Consider the following 24,643-nt stretch of genomic DNA (forward strand, 5'->3'; position numbering starts at 1 on the left):
ACCAAGCATCGTTCCGGCATGAAGCACTAGGGGAAGACCTGCCAGCCTCAAGTATGATGATCTCCCCTCCCGTCTGTGATGCGACTCATTAGAATCAATAGATCCGCGTCACAGAGGGAAGGGGGTTTCATCACACTGCTTCATGCCGGGCCAGTGCTTTGGAAAAGACCAATGCAGTGTGCGGGAATTGGACGGCGGTTCAAAATAAAGATCCGCACTACCGGCATCCCTGCGCCGCCACCAATGCATTCATGTAACAAACCGATTTAAATTAATGGGAGACTCAAGCATTTAACCAAGTGCCCCCTGCTCAGCAGAGCAGAGGGTCTTTGGTTCACCTTCAAGGGATGTGTAAACAAAATGTACAAAAATTAGAACGAAAGAAATAAAAATGCAATAGGTTACTGCAAGACGCATTAGAACTCCGGCAGTATGCTATCAATTGATGGTATGTGGCCTTGCAGCTTAATGCTCTAATGTGTCTTGCTGTAACATGAGCGCTATTAGATGCTCGGTCGACCATAGTGCTTGATCAAGGACCCCGATGCACTGTGCTCGGTAGAGCGTGCTTACTAAACACTACTAAAGATCTAAGCTGGATTGTCATCTATAACATATAACATAGGCATCCTAACTCGTGGGACAGCTTAAGCCACACGCCTGTTCTGGCACAACCCTAGAAAAGTCCCACCCATCTACATTTTCTCAAGTCCCACCCATTTATTTTCTCATTCCTAGGACAGTCCAATGATACACTCTCTGATATGACTTTTATTGTGACAAATGATCATCCCTCTATTTTCTCCTCTCCTCTCTGTTAGTTTGATTACATTGATCAGCTGATCATGACTAGAGTTGATCGATCCTTGGGAAATCCTAGGTTCAATCAAACTCGTACATTCACAAACCTGCCGCATTTGATTGCTGAAGACCGTCCCGGTCTGTGGGGAAGGAGGAGACTGCCCGGGTACTGCCTGGAATTCCGGGATTCAGCCTATTACTGGTACCCGGGCAGTCTCCTTCTTCCCCACAGACCGGGACGGTCTTCAGCAATCAAATGCGGCAGGTTCGTGAATGTTCGAGTTCGATCGAACCTAGGATTTCCCGAGGTTCAATCAACCCTAATCATGACCACTTAGTTATGATAACAATTTCTGATTGGTTAGCCTCTCTCCATAATAATAATAATAATAATAATAAAAAAACAGCTCCTCACTTGTCCAAAGGTTGTGTGTGGTATTGCAGCTCTGCCCAATTCCGTTAAATACCGAATACATGGACAGTTTTTTGGAAGAAAGCAAACATTGTTTTCTAATCTTGGTCGACCCCTTTACGTGGATCTAATTTGAAAATAGCATTTGAAATTTCTTTAAATTTTTTATTTTTTTTAAATAAAATTTTGCCTGTTATTCGCCTTCACATTCACAAGAGAAAACCCGTTACTGAGGCAGAAGTCTCCGTTCGCAGCAGGAATGTGCTTAGACATAGTCGATCTAAAGGACGTTAAAGCTATTTGGCAACTTGGTAATTACGAGGAGGAATACACCTGCCGCTGTGTAAATTTGTAAGGGGAAGGAAATTAAGATTCAGCCTGGAATTCCACACTCATTAAAAGGAAATTACGTTACGACATAAAGTCTAATGGATGTGGGATTATTTGGCGGGCTCTACGCTGCTGTAGCAAAGGGAGTAATTGTGATGTTGCTCACATTTTTTCCTTTGGTCTCCCCAAAGAATTTCTTGGGTTCTGTCTGTGGAATTTGTCTTGACTTCCCACTTCTATATATAGAGCGAGTGAATTGCACATGCTGACCGTGAGAGGGACGAGCCCTGCCAGCAAATCTCAGACAGTGAAAAAGCTTCTACTGGAAAATTGAGAAAGTTGATTTATTGCCTGGTTTTATAAATCTAAAGGGGCAAATTACTTGTGCTTAAAACAAAGCAATCATAGTGTCGAAAAACAATGTAGTGCCAGACGGTTGGAGAATGTGTGCAGTGGATGTTTTTATTGAGAATGTGGATGTGCTGTGTTTTATATGAATTAATACTCGGAATAATTAAGCCACCGGTGCTGTTTCTATTCACCAGGTGTGAGAACGCTCAGTCCGTGCGTCCGATTTTTATTTTTTTTTCATTGGCTAAGAATCATGGGAGATGTAGTCCTACAACTTATGGTTTACTTACAAAAAGACAAAGTTAAAGTTTGATTTCTTTAGAACCACAGCTGTTTTTTTTTTTTAAATATAGGGATTACAAATAGCATTAAATGATATAATTCTGCCACCACTGAAGGAAGATTAGGAACTGACTGCATACTGTGTTGTCATTGAGTTCAGTGTATAAACAGTATGCAGTATGCTCGCTTACTCCCTCTAATGGTGACTGAAGGCAGCAGAATTTAAAGTAAATGTACCTGATGGTAGATTCGCTTTAGTGTAGTATGTGAATAGAACGGAGCCAGTGCCACAGTCCTTTTTTTGAACCATGGTCTTGTTCCTGTGCACAGTGCCAGTCTATTGCACAGCACCGGCCCGGGCTAAAGCTGGTCATCCAGCTTTAGGAATTTTTTTATCCAATGCTGCCCTGTTGGATCACATCTTATGCTTACCTCTATGTGCTCACTCGGTGTCTTGCTGTGGCCTCTCTGTTGTCCCTGATGACTGTAGCTATCTCCACTTATTTTGTTTTGGACTAACTTGTTTTGGACTAACAGTCTGCTTAGCCAATCATTGACTGAGACAGAACAGTGTCACGGTCAGTGATTGGCTGAAAGGGGTGTCAATCCTGAGATGAGTTCAGCGGCTTAGGTCAGCGGGACACCGGAGAGGCCACAGCAGGACACTGGGGGAGCACAGAACAGTAAGTATAGGATGTTTGTTATGTTTTCCAACAGGGCAAAATTAGATAAGAAAAATTCCATAGCATAGACATAGCAAAAGTTTTTGATAGCTTGGAGAAGTGTGTTTTTTCAGTCTATTAAAATCTGTTTAAATCTTCGTGCTATTGTAATGACACACTGTTGGAAAGTTTCGAACCAGTTTCGTAAGTCTGTTCTGCAGCACATTGTCCATAATCATGGAAAAAGAGAATAAGGGGCCAGTCCCGTAGACAGATTGAGGAGCAAAGTGTTCACGTGCTTCCCTTGCTGCTTCCTAGCAATCAGTCGAGGTCTGGACACTCTGACCCTAACCTATCAAAACTCTTGCCATCTCTCTTGAACATGTCAGAAGTTTTTTTTTTTTTTTTTTTTAAATGGACAGGTACACTTAAAAAAAAAAACATAGCTTTTAAACATAATTTTTTTTAACCTTTTTTATCTATTTTTTTTTTGTCTGACACATAAACTCTTTGTTCTGTTTTACACAACTTAAAATAGTCTGTTTGCCACATTTCACTTTGTCTATGGAGGAAATCTTTGATGTGTAATCTCAAATTTTCCAGATTACTTTGCAACCAGAACATGATCCATCTCATCTTATCACATCTGACCTTCAAGTCTTGCGAGGCGGGACCCGTGATGCTTCAAAAATGATGGATATTAGGGTGCTCCGCAAGATGTCAATGCTCTTGGCACTCCAGTGGTGGATCCTTGCAGGGTCACTGTCAGGTTTCCTTGTACTCTGATATCAGAACACCCAGTTTTATTTGGATGACGGTCACAATTCCATAGAGCGTCATGCTGGGGAAGATGTTTTGCAGGCGCTATCAGTCGCTGTTTTGGCAACAGAACCCATCAGTAGCTTGCTCAAGAACTTTGGCTTTTGCTTTGCTTCTTTGATGTCTATGTTCCTGCATTGATTCTGTCTTTATAGCAGATGTTTTGAAAGATTTCCCTGCTGTAAATGTTGTTAATTTCATAGCGGCAAAGTGACAATGCAGAAGTCTATAAAACGCGAAGAAGTCTGAAAATTGGAATTAACCGTCATATTGGTTTGCCATTGGCCAATGTACTGAAATCTGACTTGTGTCATATAATGTAGTGTCATCAGTGTTGGCTTGCTGACTAGGATGCGGCCATGACTTTTATACCTATCAAAAATATATATACAGTGACTCCCTAAAATTATATTTTAGTCATCTTTTATGGGGTGGTCTTCTCAAAGTAGATAGCCAGTATGAATAATACAGGGTGTATATATTGGTGAACTGTAAATCTTTCACCAGAAATCTGGTCTAGGGGTCTAATAAGGGATTGGTTTGCTCAAAGGGGTGGTCTTTTGGAGATGTCTAGTTATAGGTGGCCTTTTGGAGAAGTCTAACTGTAAATTATGAATGTATAAACTAGAGATGAGCAAATTTACGGTAATAAAATGAATCACTTCATTATCTCTGCAGTCTGATGGTCAGCCGGCTGTCTCCTAACTCAGTGCCGCTCCTCCCTGGTTGCCGGGAAAAGCTGAAAGCAGTCTTGGGAAACTTCTCCCAGTTTCCCATGACTGGATTCAGCTTCTCCTGGCACCCAAGAAGGAGCAACACGGAGTGGCATTGAGTTAGAAGGCAGCGGGCGGATGTCAACTGCCAAGATAACAAAGTGATTTGCTTCATTATTACTGTAAATCCGGTCATCCCTAGTATAAACCATTTAGTCACCAAGTTAGCCATTAGTATGATTAGATACTCTCCTTCCAGGTCTAGTTAGGGTTTCAGTGCAGGAAGGGGTTGGGGAGGTACGCATCTGAGGCCTAAGGCCCAACTAAAGTAATGCAGGATACATCCTAAAATAAGTTCTGAACAGGCTCTGAAGACTCTGTATAAGTGATTACTGTCCAGGTACATAGAGTCGTCTTCCCTGATGAAGGTTCTATGATATATCACTGACCCTAAATTCTTAGTTTTTTTATTACATTTTTATGCTACGTATATATATGTTCTATTCAAATTCAGCGGAATAAATGCATTTTTATTTTATATTTTTGACTGGTTGTTCTTTTATCTTATGAGGAAGTCCTATTTTATCTGCCTGGTCCTGGTCGATGTCCCTGCCTGAAGTGTATCTTACCTTTGTGAGTGTATGGTGGGGCAGGACATTGATGGCTCACCCTCATCCAACGCTCCACACCCAATGATTTTTCCTATCCCACTGTAGCCTTCTTGTCTTCTGTTTAGATGTTGCCAAATGATGCAGTGCAAAAGAAGAGCCTGTGGAGCCTTATTGAAGAGTCTCAAAACACAGGACTAGCCAGATATCCCTCCGGGAAGGACCCAGCCAAGGGGCAGCTCCTGTTAGGAAACCACCAAAACCACCACATTAAGTGGCCCTATAAGTCAATGTAATGACAAGGGATAAACCAAGGCTAGGTAACCATCCACATACAGCTGTTTCGGGGTGTTGCCCCTCATCAGTGTGGAACAGGATTCTGGCTAGGTGGGAGCAATGCCTAGTAAAGCCATAAGAGAAACAGATTGCTGAACTCAGGGAGACCAGCCAAACAACAACACTGCCGGCTGCTAGTACCTAGCAGCTAGCAGCCGGCAGTGTTGTTGTTTGGCTGGTCTCCCTGAGTTCAGCAATCTGTTTCTCAAGTGATGCAGTAAAGCAATTATCTGTAATGGGGAAAAAACTAAAATTGTCGATAACCTAAAACAATTCTAGCCCTTAAACCAGCACATATTAAAAAACAAACAAATAAAAAACCACTGCTTTAAAACGACAATTTCCATCATGCCTGGACAGCCAAAGCTTTGGCTTTGGTTGTTCAGGTATGATGGGAATTGTAGTTTTGCAATAGCTGGAGGGCCTCCTCATGGTCCCGAGCTCTATTGGGGCTATCAGCAGATTAGATACATCTAACCTGCTGATAGTTCCCCTTTAATTTTTGTGTGTAAGTAAGAAATATAAGACATGTTTTTTGGATGTTACCACCACATTTAAGGTTTTCACATTTACAAATATGCATTTGACTCATGGTAGTAATAAAAGCTGTATAACTAATTCACCAATACACATACAGTGAATAATACCATGTCTGAGTCTTCTTTTTAGCCAGTTGAAGTCGAATGTTCTCGGTGCCAGCCAGTTATGTGCTGGCAGCGGTGGCGTCTAAATGAATGCAAGATACACATAAAAAGAAAAGTGTAAGACCGTTTAGTTCATGCAGAAAGGTGTATGGAAAATTTTCTGGAACATTTAAAAAGTAACATCATAGTCATTCATAACACTTAAAATAACTGGAACCGAGGAGAAATTCTTTAACAGATCCAGGGACTCATTTAACAGAAGCCAGGAAATGACAAAGGTACTAAACATCTACAGTGTGTACTGGGAACGCATTGGGAACAAAGATATGGGCTGCAAATACCGCATTGATATTATAGAATTTTTGTTTTTTAGAATGTATTCACACAACATTCGGTGGACATGCCGAACATGTCCATAGAGCTCATGGGCTTTGTGTATGAAAAACATGTGTCCTATTTGCATCCCTCAGGCGTGTATATGTTAGTATACTTTCGGTTTTTGCTCTGCTCTGCACAAAGTATATGGGTGTGGTGTGCTACTTGCACCATCATACATATTTGTGGCGAGATCTGCAAACGCAATGTTAGTAGACCTGACCATTATTAAATGTTGACTGCCAAAGTAGTGGTAAAAAAACCTTCTCCTGGGCTCTGTTCACATCTGTGTCGTGGTTTACAGGCTTATAATGGCTTGCTCAGGTTTCTTCATGGTCTCTGTTAAACTGCATAGGCAGTGTTATTCTCCCCGTCAAAAACAATGAAAATCTGCCCACATGTGAACAGACTGTTTAAGGGTATAAACACACACACCGTATACGCAGCGTATTTACTGCTGCGATACGCAGCAAATACGCAACAAATACGCAGCAGATTTGATCTAAATAACTAAACACAGCATCAAATCTGCACCATCAAATCTGCTGCAGATCTGCTGCGTATACGGTGTGTGTGTTTGTACCCTAATATAGTATCTTCCCATATATTCTCAAAGTTGAAAGGATATTGTGTAAATGTCGATAGATAAACATAATTAGCAGATAATAGATCGATTAATAGATAGATAGGAGATAGATAGATAGATAGATATGTGAATTGATATAGCAGATTGTGGCATCTAACATTGGTGTCATTGGCGGTCTAGTGGATTGATTGTCATGGCAGCCCAATGCCTCTGCTAGGCCTGCTATGACTGATGTACTGGTATAATATGCCTGTGACAGACTGTGGCAGCAGAGCACCGATCTAACAGATCATTGTAACAGATCATGTGCGCTCCACTGATCTGTTATACACAATAGAATGATAATCCCCCTAAGGGGAGTTAAAAACTCTAAATTACAAAGTTAAAAAAAGTGTTTATAATACCTGTATTTTCCGGCATATAAGACAAATGGGCATATAAGACGACCCCCTAATTTTCCAGTTCAAATATAGAGTTTGGTATATACTCGTTGTATAAAATTCTTCCAATGCACACAAAATAAAAATTAATAAAAAACCTCAGATAGCGGTGAAATTTGAGAGGCAGAGAAGGATGTACGGTAATACTGGTAAGATACAAGGACGGGCCAGACGGGTGAAAGAGGTGTGTTTTTCTGGGCACAGCGCCATTTAACCATATGTCTTTTTTCTATACCCTGGACAGCGGGATGCAGCCACTTCTGAGCTCCCCTCATACGTGGCAACCGCAGATTCTCCTGTCCGGTTTTGACGTTTTTCAGCACGCGCCCTATAAGACGATACCCGGCGTATAGGACAACCCCTGACTTTTGAGAAGATTTTCCTGGGTTAAAAAGTAGTCTTATATGCAGGAAAATTTAGTATTATAAAAGTCCCGTAAAAATTCCATTCACCTCCTTTTCCCATTGCTGCATTGTCTGAAACAATAAGCTAGAACATTCCTGATCCCGCATGGTCAATATCATAAGTGCAAAAAGTCCAAATTTATAAAGTCCAAAGTTGATGATTTTTGGTCACATCACATTCAAGAAAAAATTGAATGAAAAGTAATAAAAAAAAGTAGTTTTGTCAAAAAGTACAAATAACAGCATAAACATTGATGCTTCACTCAGTTCCATGGGTAAAAAACTAAAGGTTTTGGGGTTGGAATGCACACATGAAAAAAAAAGTTGTTTTTTTTAAATTATTTTCTATAGTAAAATAAAGCAAATTACCCAAACTGTAGGATCTGTGCTGACATGTAGAATACATTTAGCATTTTAGTTTTACTGCTTTTTGTTTTGAAAATTATTGTCCCACAAATTTGCATATTTGCATTTTTTGGTCTGGATTTGTGAAGAAAAAAAAAAGAATTTATATATTTGTAGTAAAATAAACAGTGCCAATAAAAAGTAAAAGGCATGTCCTGCAAAAAATATAAACCTCATAAAATTAACAAAAATGTTATGGGCCTTGAAAGTTGAGGAAGAAAACCTAAGCCAAAAATAGGGTTCGGGAAGGGGTTAAAATTATCATGTTATCAGAATTATTCTATTGTATTATTGCTGGATATTTAATGTGTTGATAAGGTGATTATTTTTCTTTAAATTTTATTTTAGTTCGTGTCCTTGCAAAGTTTCAAGGACTGCCAAACCAATAGCATTTTCTAGCAAATATGCCTGTTAAAATAAATAAAAAAAAAATTACATATATATACATATATTTATTAAATAATGATAATAAATATATACATATAAATCAATCAATAAATACTTTGCTGGGGATCAGTGGCCGTGAAGTCATGCGCTAAAATCTTTTCTGTAACAGATCTGTTCATTAGCGGTTTGAAGCATTATTTAAAAACCAATTAATAAAAAGAGATTTTTTTTTAGTTGATTGTGTTTTGAGCACGATCCTGTACAACGTTGCGGATCATTCTTTTAAACGGGAACTATTTGTGATTTTGCTCTAATTTACAGTTTATAACAAGCTCATTAGCAGTTCGCGTTGTATCGATTCATTTGTTCACAGATGAGCGCCGCTTATAATCAGAGGCAGATTTTGTCAAGTTTTGTCTACGCTAACACGCCTCAACACAGGCAAGTTGGGCTGGAGAATTTAAAAAAAAAAAATTTTCAACCTGCGCCAGCACCCGCTGACCTTGGAATCGTCTTTCCAGCGTCTGCTTCCAATGAGAGAGAAAGTTGCTGACAAACTTGTTTAGTTACTTGAGTGATGCAGCAAGTGTGCTAGAAACATATTTTCTTCATTTACTGTTCCCTGAGATTTTCTTTTATTCTCTCGTTTATTGCAATGCGGCAACAATTGAAACTCTGAGGTAGGGAACGATGGGAGCTTGGAACAGATGGACTGGACTGTAAGTATCTCAGGTTCCTGCTGTGCGACAGTAGCTTCTTATGAGCTGCGTACACAAATCCTGCTGCATCTGTTCCCATTAAACGTGTCGGTATTGTACCCAGTTTTGAGAGATGGAGAGGTGGCAAAATATAGGAAAAAGAAAATAAAGAAATAGCTGTTTGAAAAAGTCCAAATGTCCAAACTGGGTAACAAAGAAATTTAATTGTTTAAAAAAATAAAAATAAAATAGCGCCACTAACTTGCCGATTCCACGCAACTATCGTTCCGAGAGTACCTAGTCCCTGCAGATCAGCACCTTGATTTACACCTCAAAACTGCCTGCTCAGCCAATGGCTGGGCTTATCAGTGACATGCCTCAGCCAGTGATTGGCTGACAATTAGTTACTTTTATGCTGAGATAAATACCAACAAAAACTGATCACTGCCGGAACGGTGACAATAAGGGATTAGGCAGTTGAGTACAACTTAGTTTTTCACCTTTTAATTTAATTTTTTTTTAATGCTGGACAACCCTTTAACCGACTGAATGTCATTTATTCTGTTGCTCTAAATAGATGCATAATAAATTATTATTCATGATTTCTTATATTGCCTTGTAATATCTCTAGATAGCTTCACAATTATCTCAAACAACCCTGCATAGGCATAGATGTAAAAGATAGCAATATGACTGCCACTAATCGAGGGCATTTGGCTTACCGTATACCAGTTATGCATTTAAGTCAATAATAGATACTGTATACAACAAGGGCCCCCTAGAGGTGTCCGGAGGCAGCAAGTTTTACCCATTGTTTCTCTCAGGTATTTGAAGCTATATTTTAGAATACCATGGTATAGACTGCTGTAACTTTTTAAAAGGAGTTTATCAACATAGAGTTTTGAATCTAAAAGAGACATGATGACAAAAGGCAGAGGTTTTCTGGTGACTAACACTGGTGCTTACATTTGTTATCATGCTTTAAAACAAAGCTATACTTACTTCTATACTGGTCCAATCTCCTGAAGGCAGCTTTTTGATCTTGTGCTAGTTGAAGTCACAGCAGTACAGAGTGTCACTGTTCAATGTGCCCATCAATGAAATCATAAATGCCTTCTCTATACACAGATGACTAGGACTTTCTGTGTTTAGTCTCTTTTTTTCCTTCACAAAGACTAAACACAGGAAGTGCTGTGTTTCCTATGATAACTAAAAAAAAAAATAATAATTAATGGAAATTGCAAACTTGCTTTATATCACATCCCTATTGATTTAAATTTTGAAAGTTATAGCGACAGTGACACTTTAAAACAACTATACTTACTTGTATCCAAGTCCAGGCAACACAGGAAGTCCCGGTCATCTGCTCACAGAGAAGGTAGTCATTTGACTGACGGACGCATTGAACCATGACACCTTGTACTGGCTGTTATATTACTTTGTTATATTACAGATGGACAGTCTGTTTACCCAGCTGATGATGATTACAAACATGGCACCCTTTATATTGGGTGAGACACCCTATATAACCGGCCCTGTTGGGTTCCGGATTTCGCTGTAAATAAACTCCATTTAGAAGTGACTTAGGGTCGTATTTCACAGCCCGATATTAAAGAACAAGTTAGCGCCGTCCTGTCAGGTCAGCACTCGCTTGCTCCTCATTCCCCCTTGCTGTCTGTGCGGGGTGGAGCGCGAAGGGGCGATCCTTAGATTGTCAAGGTGACCCATAGAAGAGACCAGAGGTCTACTGCCGCTGCTCCTATTGCGCAGAGCGACAGGCAGAAAACCGTCATTGTTGGAAAAATAGAACATGCTGAAAGACAACGGTTAGCCGACATCGTGCATTGCCTTTCAGCATGAGCTACTACAGGAAATGATTGGAATGACCGGTAATCGGACAAGTACGGACGATAATCGTTCTATGTACTAAGATGATATCACCTTTATTTTTGATCTAGTGATTTTTTAATACAAAAATAGTTTAATTTTGTTTTTTCTTCCTTTTTATTGAAGTTATTGATCAAAGACCTAATAGTATTCTGACCTGGCACTACTGTTTCCATAGAAAAATGTTTTGGAGAAAGCTGTCTAAAGCCATTAATTCAAGTTTCACACCCCTGCCATGAATGTGTAGCATTATGCCAGTTATGTGGTCACCCATGTGCTTTATACGGCATCTGGTAATTGGGCTACGGTCAGAAATTGCTTCAGAAAGGCCTTGCTTTGCGGCTTGGTCACCTTTTGATTGGTTGTTATGATTTGCTGTTACAGCATATGCTTCTTATTAGGTTGTATAGTGCTGGAGTGTGTGTGCTTTATGCATTCTCTAGAACCATATATTTAGGATATGAATGGGCTTCATTTGAGCCGGTCCTTGTTTTTTTTTTTACGCTTACCTTAAACTTACTGAATTAGAGGTTATTTAATAAAGCAGTGCACGCGGGGACACTTTGAGACACAATGGGTCTTCATAGATTGCTGGAATGTAGTACAATGAAAATGTAAAGCCATATCAATGCTATGTACCTCTGGGCTTCCTCTATTAAATTTGGGTATTGTCCTTTATAACTACTAAAATAGCTTCTTTTATTTTTTCAGTTTAGATGAAACATGCCAGATGTCAACTTTTTCCTTTGTGGTCCCTATCCTCCCAGATACTGAAACACCAGGGTTATGGCTGTGGCCCTGTCCACAACCAGTCCCGACAATATCTCTCTTCTCTAATTTTTGATATCTTCTCTTACATGATGTTTAATCCTCACAAGATCTCTTTCTGTGCTTACCATTTGTCTACTATTCATATAGGCATCTCCAAGTTTCTTCCATGCATCCCCCATTCTCTGTAACTCACAATACCAACACATCAAACTCTTGTCTACCATTGAAAGCTTTAAAAACATCCATCTCTTCAGAAAAGCCTACAATCTACGATAGTTTGCTCCTTTATCTACCATCTCCTTTCCCTTTCCTCATAGACGTGGTCCTAGACTGTCCAGGATCAGAATTCAGACTCTTGCCCACCATCGAAAACGTCAAAAACACCTATCTCTTCAAAAAAGCTCAATATCGTCAATACTTTGTTCCCTCACTTATCATCTCCTAGCTCTTTTCTTACAGGCAAGTTCCTCTCAGTCTAGGGTCTCCAGAATGAGAATTCAGACTCTCTTCTACCATCGAAAGCTTTAAAAAAAAATTCATCTCTTTAGAAAAGGCTACAATCTGCAATATTTGTCCCCTCATTCACCATCTCCTTCCCTTTCTCTTGTAGATTGTAAGCCCTTGCAGGCAAGATCTTCTCAACCCAGGGTCTCCAGGATCAGAATTCAGGCTCTCGTCCACTATCGAATGCTTAAAACAAAACAAAAAAATCTCTTCAGGATACTAAAATAGATTGATCCCTCACCCACCATCTCCTTCCCTTGTAGATTTAAAGCCTTTGCGGGCAAGGTCTTCTCAGGCTGGCGTTTCTAGAATCAGAATCCTAAACAACTTAGTCACTAAGGACATAATACTACGCTCCCAATGACACTAGGTATTGCTTTACATTAATACCATTGCTTTTTTTGGGACCTTGAAAAACTCTCATCCAGTTCGGGAATCTGTTCTTTTCCCCACCTTTGTCAGATATCACATTGTACGCATTTTTTCCCCATCTTTATGGTTATTGCTTAACACAAAAACTCAGGTACTAGTGTATAAAGTTTCCTTTTGCTGTTTCACTTTCATAAGAACAATTTAATAGTTTAAAACCAAACGTGTTAGTGCTTTAGGATATTATTTAAAAAAAAAAAAAAACAACCTATGTGGAAAAAACATTATTTAGCTTTCATGTGTCAGTGGAAAAATATCACAGAAAAAAATATAAAAAATTGAAGGCTCATACGTTGCAGCACCTGGCACGTGGCACGCTTCTATGTGACTCGACCATAAAAGTTTACGGGGCTTTCTCCGCGTAATACAAAGTGTGGGGGATTCTCAAAGTTTATTCAAGTCATATTATGTCCAGGCCTCATAAAGAACTTTTTGACCTTTGGAAACCAAAGCCAGCATGCAGACTGTGATAATGTTAAACTTATTGCCTTATTTTATTCCCCCATTACATTCCTTTTGATCAAAAACAGACTTACGCGTGGTTTTCATGAATCAATTACCATTTCAGTTTGTTTTATAAGAGGCATGCTGTGAAAATATGACTGTTTTCTAACGCACAAAAATGAAATATCCGTGTTCCATTAAACAAAAAAGTGGCCTTTCACTGGGATAACAGATATTTTAAAGGGCATGCACTGACGGAGCCGCGCTAAAGAGTAAACAGATGTCAAACTGCATCAAAGTGACCCATTTACAATGTAGGCATAGGGGGAAAAACATTAAACAATATTTAGCGTTGAACTTCTTGAGGGGGTTTTCCAATTAGGACCCATAGAATATTCTTTTGTAGCCAGAGCCAGGAGGAGATGCTAAAGAGCAGAAAAGTATAAAAGAATGATATATATGGCTTTTCAATTTGGATCCAGTCCAACAATGCGTGAATAAAGCCTATATGTAAAAAATCACGTCCTTATCAAGCTCAGGGAAACTGCAAACATCCAGTAAAAACAGTGGAGGCCCATTGATTTAAATAGCCAGGGGTGTACATATCATAGATACAGACCATGTAGCCACTATGGGGTCCTTGCAGAGAAGTGGCCTAGCCCTAAGCCCCTATTTCACGGGGTGACGAGAGGGAGCAAGTGAGCACCGACCTGTCAGGTCAGCGCTCGCTTGCTCCTTGTTACCCGCTGACTGCCAACGCTATTACACGCACCAGCAGCGAACGGGGGCACAGGGAGCTGTGGGAGGGGTGCCCGGGTGATCACTAGATTGTCAAGGCAGCCCATAGAAGTTAACGGCAGTCTGCTGCCGCCGCTTCTATTCCATGGAGCGGCAGGAGCATATCGCTGCTATTGTGTTCATTGATTTTTCACGTTGAAAGTCAACCAATAGCCGACATTGTGCATCTTCTATTACACGAGGCGATTATCGACTGTAACGGACGATAATCGCTTTGTGTAATAGGGCCAAATAGGGGTTATTGATCTAGGAGTCATGTTAAGCAAGAGGAAATGAGTATCGGACCTGAGGCAACAATAAGGGTGGACCTGTTTCCTTCTTTGCTAAGAGGCCCCCATTCTGTAATGTACACCGATGTGAATAGCCTTCTCATATTGTTGTGTTTTTTGAGATTCAGAATAAGCATTGGTTTCAGATGACCCGTGCGGCAATGACAGCCCCACCCATGATTAATTTCTCCTAGGGAGGGTCTCTTTTGATTGGCGGCAGTCCAAACTAATTTAAATCTGGACATATTTTAAAAGATGTTCAGAAAAATGAAGATTTATTCATCTTAGTATGGTGGTTATAACAAATGTGCTTGATATTACAGGTATGGCTAGGCTAATATTTGGTGCTATGTATTTCAAAAACATTTAGCCTTTTCCTTTAGTGTTGAGCGGAGAGGCCAAACTGTTCAGGTTCGGAAATGGTGTCCGAACCTGAATGCTCTGCATTTGACTTCGTGCCATAGGCTGTGTCCATATTTCCCAGGACTCCCTACGGTGCCATCCAACAACGGGGAGTCAAATGCAGAGCACTTGGGTTTTGGGGAACATTGCTGAGCACTAATTTCCTTAAAGACATAGTAAAACCTATACTCCTTGGTTCCTGTGTCCCACTATATGATGGCTTCATAATGAGCTATAGTATGTTGTGCAACGTTAGACGTCCGCACAAATGTTTTGACTTATGTTGGTTAAATGCCCCCAAAGGATTTTATAATGGCAGTGCTGGGTTCCATTGTCTACTTGAGGACCCCCACCTCTCAACTACAGTAATTGTTCTCTTATCTGCTCATGGTTATAACTGCTATTGTCTACAGAATACATGTGTGCCTTGTAGCTTGTAGGTAGGCATGGGGAACATGCTATCCTCCCACTTTGCTTTTGGCTGTCCAGGCATGATGGGAACTATAGTTTTGCAACACCTAGAGGGCCGCAGGTTCCCCATCCCAGGTATACCCTTTTTACAATATCTTAAATATATATTCTTCCATAACTTTCCGGCTTGCACACCCAGTAGCCAGTTTTTAGATCCCCGAACCTAAATTCAAATTTCTTGGAAACTTTTTTATCCCGAAAGCAATTGGGACTGACAAATGCAGCGTTCCACCGAACTTCTCCCTTTTCTTTACCAGGCAGTCCTATTGTAAAATCTTTTCCTTCAGTATTTCTGAGTAAAAATACATGATGCAAGTTTTTGAAGCTTGAGCCAAACCAAACATAGAAATTATATATGTTCAGTAGTTGCCGGTACTTGGCCTGTTTTGCAGTACAAATCTTGGCACTGGTTATAGTGACACAGAGACTTGTCATTCTCTGGGTTGTAATTGTGATTGTTCTATCGAGAGTCACATCCTCTCAAAAATATCTACAAGGAAATGAGGTTGGAGTATAATGCAGATAGTGAGTATTGATATTATTATTGTTATTGCAGAAGGGTTACTCATGATAATGACGTGGCATATTTAGAAGAAGTGGAGTGCTTTGAAGTATATCCCTAGTTATAACTGCGGCAACAGATCCTGCCAGAAGACTAAAATTGTGGAGAGAGGTGGCCCGGTCATTGGGATGGTGCCACCTGCAGGGCTCCCAGTTCTACAGAAAGGAATTCTAATGATAAAATGGTACCGAAGAATAGCTGATACTTTTGTGAGATCCTTAAAGTGTCACTGACGGTATAACATTCAAACACTAAATCAACAACATATGTGAAATAAAGCAAGTTTGCAATATACATTCATTATTTTTTTTGTTGTTATCATGCTGTAAAACAAAGCTGAATGTATGTTTCGTTACTTCAGATGTTTAACACTCAAGCTTTATTCTAAACAGTGTTCTCATAAATTATTAGTATTGTACTATTTTCTTAGTTACTGAATTAACTGATATTTAACTTATTTCTTTTTAGACACTTTGGAGTCTGGACCAAATAAATGTCAAAGGTGAGTCTGTCTGTCTATGGTATCTACAGTGTCTATGCTATCTATCTATCTATCTATCTATCTATCTATCTATCTATCTATCTATCTATCTATCTATCTCTCTATCCATCCATCCATCCATCCATGCATCCATCTATCTATTGTTTGTATATCATATCTATCCTCTACAGCTCAAATTAGTAACTGGAAAGTTTTTCTTTGAAACAAAAATGTATATGCTATATCTATGTGTTTTATTGGAATATGCTTTATGGTGCGTTCACACCTACAGGATCTGCAGCAGATTTCATTTAAATAACTGAACATAGCATCAAATCTGCTGGAGATCTGCTGCAGATCCTGTAGGTGTAAACGCACCCTAAAAGAGTATCAGTCATTATAAATGAGCGAACCTCGAGCACAGTCAGGTTAGGCTTCATTCATACGTCCCGTGTTCCGTACGGAAGGCGAGTGTAGAATGCCTGTAACGGACTCTGTTCTGCCCGGGCAGCATTTGTAATTAGATGCTGGGAGCGGGGGAACTGTACAGATATGTAATGACAGCATATCTGTACAGTTCCCCCACTCCCGGCATCTTATCACAGATGCTGCCCGGGCAGGGGAGAGTCTGTTACAGGCATTCCACGTCCATGTTTCGTGCAGAACACGGAACGTGTGAATGCAGCCTTAGTCTGAACCTTAAAGGGGTAGTGCACCAAAAAATGTTTTCTTTCAAATCAACTGCTGCCATGAAGTGCCAGAGATTTGTAATTTACTTCTATTAAAAAATCTCAAACCTTCCAGTACTTATCAGCTGCTGTGTGTCCAGCAGGAAGTGGTGTTTTCTTTCCTATCTGACACGGTGCTCTCTGTTGCCTCCTCTGTCCATGTCAGGAACTGTCCAGAGAAGGAGCAAATCCCCATAGAAAACCTCTCCTGCTCTCCAGACTGGAAATAATACCACTTCCTGCTGGGCATACAGCAGCTGATAAGTACTGGAAGGCTTGAGATTTTTTAATAGAAGTAAATTACAAATCTCTGGCACTTCATGGCAGCAGTTGATTTGAAAGAAATTTTTTTTGGGTGCACTACCCCTTTAACTCACAACATTTGATTACCGGTGGCTGAAGAAGTTTCATTTAGCCCTAAGAAGTCCTGGAAAACATGGGTACAGCTAATGGCCTATGGCTGGATCCATGTTTTCCAGGCAGCCTTGGGGCTGCATCCAGCTTCTTCAGCCACCGGGAATTAAATACAGAGAGTTTGGGTTCAGACTGATCCGAATGTGCTTGAGGTTCGCTTATCCCTACCTGTTATTAAAAATAACTTTTGAAATGTCATAACCGATCAGGAGATACAGCCGAGGAGTGGATGGCCACTGCGTTCTCTCCCTGGCTGTATCTTCTAAACAGATAGGGGGAGATTTATCAAACATGGTGTAAAGTGAAACTGGCTCAGTCGCCCCTAGCAACCAATCAGATTCCACCTTTCATTTTCCAAAGAGTCTGTGAGGAATGAAAGGAGGAATCTGATTGGTTGCTAGGGGCAACTGAGCCAGTTTCACTTTACACCATGTTTGATAAATCTCCCCCATAGGGTCTAAGCACTGACTTTAACTTTTATTATTTATGACAGGTACTCTTTAACGGGAATCTGTAATTTGGTTTATTCTGCCTTAAATGAGGGCAGCATAAACTAGTGACAGAAATGCTGAACAGATCGGTGTACTACTTAAATAATTTTGTTCAGCTGTTCTCCTAATATGCAGGAGAATAGGATTGGTGCCACACCTTTCGGCCCTCCAGCTGCTGATTGACAGTTGTGTTCCTATACACAGCATGGATAGATAACTGCCAATCAGCAGCTGGTAGGCAAGAGTTTTCTGCCTCATGAATATCCAGAACTACTGGCCTCATGCACATAATGGAGAGGACTACTTATTGTCCATGTTATTCCAGAGGATATCTCTGGATCAGCTGGGCAGAACAGTGCAAGTCATACATCATTCTGTTCAGCTAATCTGTCATTAGTTTATGCTACCCTTAGATATGACGCCATAAACTTGCTGACAGAGTCTCTTTAAGCTTAGAAGTTCCCACCATTACCTATAGTCCTGTTTTTGCCCTCTAACCATTCTCATGGCGTGACATTACTTTGAATAAGACGATAGTGATCATGATAAAATAGGGATCTTATTGATTGATCATTTTCAATAGATAAGCTGATGGAATTGTGTTTCTTTCACTTAATCTAGTGCAGTTAATAAAAAAGGTGCCAGCAAGGATGAGACGTACTGGAGGGAGATCAATGCAGCGATGGCCTTAACAAACCTGGCACAAGGGAAGGACAAGCTGCAGGGCACCACTAGCTGCATCATCCAGAAATCATCACATATATCAGAAGTTAAGACTGTTAAAGTGCCACTAATTCAGCAATATCAATGAAAGGGACTCGGCTTCCGGCCAGCAATGGAGCACTCGGGCCTGGTGATCACAACCACAAGCATGTTTCTGCCTTAGAACATATCATAGACTTCTTGAAACCAGCCCCACCAGACTTGGACTTCCATCTATAAGATTTTCGACCCATTGGGTCCAACAGGACATGTAAATTTTTATGTCTTTTATGTTTTTTTTTTAACCAAAATACTAACTTATTTTATGCTATGGAGCATAAATACTCAGCTTCTAAGTAAAACTGTCTGCCTTGCTTCTACCATATGTGCCTTGCCTTTCAGTAATAAGCTAGAACGTGGGCATGATATGAAATATTTATGCCTTAAATTATGAATGCCGTAATTTTTTATTTTTTTTTGTATTTAGTCTTGGACTTCTTGTATTCAGGTAACCTGAACTGAAACGGATTATGTTGCCAAATCCAGAAATTATGCATTCATTCCAGCAAACGATTGGCAATTATTGATACACCTTGTTGTTGTTTTTGTACTGTCGGACGATGTAAATTACCAGTGTTAAGATTTGCTCATGACATAGGACTATCACCAAATTCCAAAAGTCTTTTTTTTATAATGAATTAAAAAATTTCGCAATAAAAAGAAAAATTTCTAAAAACTTTTATACATTTTATACATATGTTATTTTGATGTTTATTAGAGATGAGCACCATTTGAGCCAAATTGTTTGAATACTGGTGGCTTAAGGGGTTGGATGCAGCCCTAGGGAGTCCAGGAAAATATGGATTCAGTCATATATTGTATCCATTTTTTCCTGGACTTGCTAGGACTGCATCCAGCTTCTTCAGCCACTGGTATTCCAATGCCGAACGATCGAACTTGAGTGTGCTTGAGTTGCGCTAATATTGTTTATTTTAAAACCATTCACCCCCATTTAGGCATTTCAGGGGTTTTGTAGGGAAGTTTTGTAAAGGTACCTATACACATGGGAGTTAAAAAAAATATTTTTCTCATATAATTGTGTAGCCTTCAGTGCTATGATTCTTATAAAGTTACTAATTTATGATTTAATTCATTTATTTCAGTATTTTTATTTACATCCCCCTCAACATCATATTCCCTCCCCCCAAGCCTTATTCATATCTTCCTTAGCCTCATATTAATCCCCTGAGCCTGATTCACATTCTCTAAGCCTCAAGTTCCTCGTAGCCCCTTACCTCCTCTTATCAGTGCTGGTTTTCTGATCCTTGTGAGGCCTGCCGTTTTTGAGAAATTAAAGCGACTCTGTACCCACAATCTGACCCCCCCAAACCGCTTGTACCTTCGGATAGCTGCTTTTAATCCAAGATCTGTCCTGAGGTCCGTTCGGTAGGTGATGCAGTTATTGTCCTAAAAAACAACTTTTAAACTTTCAGCCCAGTGCCCAATGGCCGGGGCTTAGAATGTCTGTGCATTAGGCTGGCACACCCTCTCTGTCCCTCCTCCCCGCCCTCCTCATCATTAGGAATTCTCCAGGCAGATTGACTCCTATTCCCCACCTGTGTGAATACTGAACATGACCTGGATCGTTAAGGCACCTGTGCAATGTTCATACAGGAGAAAATGTTCCAGTGGCATTCCTAATGATGCAGAGGGTGGGGAGGAGGGACGGAGGGGGTGGTGCAAAGTTAGGGCACAGATAGTCTAAGCCCCGGCCGTTGGGCACGGGGCTGCAAGTTTTAAAGTTGTTTTTTAGGACAATAACTGCATCACCTGCTGAACAGACCCCAGGACAGATCTTGGATTAAAAGCATCTATCTGACGGTACAAGCGGTTTGGGGGGGGGGCAGATTGTGGGTGCAGAATTGCTTTAAAACCTGGGGGCCTGGAATGCCCCCAGTGCTCCAACTAAGCAAATTTGCTTTTTTTATAGGCTTAAATGGCTCAAAAACAGCAGGACTTACAAGGATCAGAAATGGAGGTAAAGGGGCTACCCAAAACTATCAGCAGGCTCTTATGCACAAGTTTTCCTTTAACCCCTTGACCCATTATGCAAGCATATGTCATGGAGTCGCTAGGGGGGTTTCCAGCTGCTATCAGCAGGAAAACACATCCATGCTTTCCAAGACTTCCTACGGCGGCTTCCAACTTCTGCAGCCACAAGGAACCAAATGCTGAGCATTCAGATTCAGAGAACTTTGCCGAACCCCAACAGTTTCACAGGTCCACTCAACACTAGTAAAGAGCCTTAAACATGCTTGGTGATCAAATGCCAAGCCAGAATCTCCACCAGAAGGAGGAGTTACCCATCGGTAGACAGTCATTGAGTGGCACTGAAATTGGCTACCAGTAGTAGCCCCCTACATGGCCAGATAAATGGAGCTGTGGCTTGTGGCCAGCAATATACTGTACATGCGTGCGCTGCCGACTTCTTACCAACTCCAGCACAACAGAAAACCTCATAACTCTTCAAAAGCCAATTTTTTTTTTCTAATATAAAATGTGAACAATGTTAGATTTAGCCTCAGTAAGCAGAATGCTCAAAGCGCTGGATAATAAAATCTACAATGTTTATTTGCCTTTTCTGCAAGGACTCAAATCATTCTTTCATATCACACAAATCGTTTCCAACATTCAACAAGTTATTAACTGAAGCAGATCAGGATATGACCCGATTTACATGAACCTGAATATGTTTTGTGAAAAGTCTCTGCACAATGCCAAACTCACAGCTGCTTGGATGGTTCTACATCGGGTCCTTCAAGTTTATATGTCTCTTTTTCTGTATTCTGCACCAGAGAAGATCTAAAGAAGACTGAAGTAGTGGTTGTAGTAGTAGTAGTAGTAGTAGTAGTAATAGTAGTAGTAGTAAATCGCCTTTACTGGTTTATTTGCTTAGGTAACTATTTTTGTTACAATGGTCTCCCATTGGGAACTCAAAATTCTAGGAAATAGGCAGCAATATTTCTTGCAGTGCCCCCATAGGAAAAATGATCTATTACACAGTTCCCATTAAACCCAATTAGCTAAGTAGAGTATGGACATATCTAGTCCTCCAGATTGGAAGACACTCTTTGTAGGAGCTATTTTCTCTGGTTTATGAGGGTGCTGAACAGGAGGGGGGGGGGAGATTCCAGATGTTTCCATATGGCATTTATATTTTCCTATCAAATTCACTGATAACTTCATGATAAGATATTTTTTTCTCCCATTTGGTCAGTGTTTTATTACATGTATAATATGACCCATATGGATGATACAGCGGACCAACACATGCACACTGTATAGGAAGGAGGGTGAGTGTGCCTGTATTTCCGCAAACCAATACCAACAATAAGCCATTATAAAAATCTGGTCAGAGATAAAAAGTTGCAAAAAATATTGCTATGTATGTTTGTCAAATCTATCTATCTATCTCCTATCTATCTATCTATCTATCTATCTATCTATCTATCTATCTATCTATCTCCTATCTATCTATCTATCTATCTCCTATCTATCTATCTATCTCCTATCTACCTATCTCTATCTATCTATCTATCTCCTATCTATCTATCTATCTATCTATCTATCTATCTATTTCCTATCTATCTATCTCCTATCTATCTATCTATCTATCTGTCTCCTATCTATCTATCTATCTATCTATCCATCTATCTCCTATCTATCTATCTATCTATCTATCTATCTATCTCCTATCTATCTATCTATCTATCTATCTATCTATTAATTATCTCTATCTATCTATCTATCCATCTATCTCCTATCTATCTATCTATCTATCTATCTATCTATCTATCTATCTATCTATCTATCTATCATCATCTATTAAATCCATCACTTTGGTTTAACCATCTGCCTAAATCTATCTCTGAAATCTTTGTCTCTCCCCTGTCTCCATCATCTATCCCTCTCGTCATGCTGCCTATGTAATGTATATAGAGACTGTAGACAATACTAAGTGTCCTTTTCAGGTCAATCTCTTCATCATGTTCTTACATTCCTGGAACTTTACATGTATTATTATCTAAGGTCCAATCAGCAGAGGGGAAAAAAAGAGAACACTTGACAAGTGTTTGTACGGTGATAAATAATACCGCCATAAAGTATTCTGTGACAATAACTTTGATTTTTCCAAGCATAACAGATGAGTGGATCCAGTGATTGTGACATTTATCAAGAGAGAAAAAAAAACAATGAAAATCATTATGTCTGAATATAGACTATTGTAACCGGATCCATCCAGCATGATATCAGACCAAGGTTTAGATATTGTGGTTGTGGAAAGTATTCAAGGTAAATCTCAGGAGTCAGTCGGGAGCCAAGTAGGTATGCTAAACGCTAACACATTTCAAAATAATTCTGGATTCACATTTTCTGTCCAGCGTAGTTAGTTGATTCTCCTATTGATCCACATTGGCTTTACGGGAATCCAGGCCAGACAATTTACCACGATTATACAAATTTTTTTCTGTATAAAAAAGAGTCACATTCCTCCGCTGAACTGTAAGCGCCTGGGATGAAATTTCAGTCCTCGTATGAAGGCTACAATAAAAATATTTTTTTTTTGTTTCTTCGAAAATGAATGTTGAGGTCCCAAAAACATTCTTATACCGTGCATATGACTCAATGGGTGTACTCACAGGGCGTAGCTAGCCACAACGGCCCACAGTATTTATTTGGGGACGTTGCAGTAACATGAGGTTCCTGGTGACCACATAGAAGTATTCCTCTGGTGTGGCTGGATGCTGATTTTAGAGATAACAGTTGGGTTCATTGGGAAAGACGCTAGGGCTATGGGTCTAAGGCTCCTGGCACTATGTGCTCTGCCCATTCATCTCCGCTCTCACTGCTAAAGTAGCAATGGACCAAATTACAATGGAGCCTATGGAACTGCTATCAATGGCGGTTACCGGAAGTTCTATAGGCTCCATTATTATTGCATCCATTGCTACTTTAGCAGCAACAGTGGAGATAAAAGGGCAGAGTGTGCCCTACCGAGCGCTTCTGCCTCTAGCAATCAGTGAAGTCTTAGCACCTAGACTCCCACTGATACAATTTTTTTTAAAAACTTCCGCCCGGTTTCCGCATAGGGCACCGTTTTATTCTTGAGCACTGAGGTGGGCCTGCCAGCCCCCAGTGTGATGAAGCCCCCTCCTGTTTGTGACGTGGCTTCATAAGAGTCAATCGAACCACGTCAAAGAGGGGAGATCATCACACTGGGGGTCAACCGGCCCACCCCCCATTGCTTTATGCTCGGACGGTGCCTGAGAATAGACCGACACTGTGCACAGGAACCTGGCGGCAGTTCAAAAATAGGATTGTGACACTGGCATCCCCGCATCGGCCCCAGTGTGTCAATGTAAAAAGCCCATAGCAATGTACCTAGTGGTACATTCGCTTTAAGTGTGTAATGAAGCCTATATAGACCATTCATGCTCCACATGTCCTAAGGCTTCTTATTGGTGTCAGACACCGACTTGAACAAGAAGCTACCTTCAGTCCTGTAACGGCCGCCTACAGATGGGTAACCTCTCCTTCAGGAGAGTTGTCTGGCTCGGCATTCTTATCAGAGAGGAACATTATCCCACTGCTTCCATTTGTACCAATTAGTTATGCCTTAAATTACTTTTAGTACTCACTTGTAATAGCCCTTACAATAATGTATACAACACTGTCAAAGTAAACATGTACATAGAACTGTTTGCATGGAGCAATGTGTATCGAGTGTATAGATTCATTACACCTCTGTATTCCACTGTGTGGAGCCGCCATATTCCACTTTATTTAATATAATATTTATAGGAAGAATGCCAACAATAAGAGATCAGACGTCACCTGTCATGTGACAACTCCAGAAATATCCAACATGTAAGGTCACCACAGATGTCTACTTTTTGTAACAGTTGAGAATGTGGATCCACTGGACCATGGCAAGCGATGGAGAATACTGCACAATGGAGTGGAGTCTAAGTAGTTA

The 24,643-nt window shown here is 40.3% G+C and overlaps 1 protein-coding gene across 5 annotated transcripts in view; it reads left to right on the forward strand.

The window, feature by feature from the left end:
• The window catches only part of MKX (mohawk homeobox), a 107,747-nt gene extending 88,436 nt beyond the window's left edge, over positions 1–19,311 (forward strand). For 4 of the 5 annotated variants that reach the window (XM_069959020.1, XM_069959022.1, XM_069959018.1 and 1 more), the window contains exons 6-7: positions 16,259–16,292; positions 18,526–19,311. In XM_069959020.1, coding sequence (XP_069815121.1) covers positions 16,259–16,292; positions 18,526–18,715 — 224 coding nt within the window. In that variant the 3' untranslated portion in view covers positions 18,716–19,311. The remainder of the gene's footprint in view (positions 1–16,258; positions 16,293–18,525) is intronic. The other variant, XM_069959021.1, reaches the window with a different exon arrangement.
• The last annotated feature ends 5,332 nt before the right edge of the window (positions 19,312–24,643 follow it).

This window comes from Dendropsophus ebraccatus, chromosome 2 (assembly GCF_027789765.1).
Source record: "Dendropsophus ebraccatus isolate aDenEbr1 chromosome 2, aDenEbr1.pat, whole genome shotgun sequence".
NCBI lineage: Eukaryota > Metazoa > Chordata > Amphibia > Anura > Hylidae > Dendropsophus > Dendropsophus ebraccatus.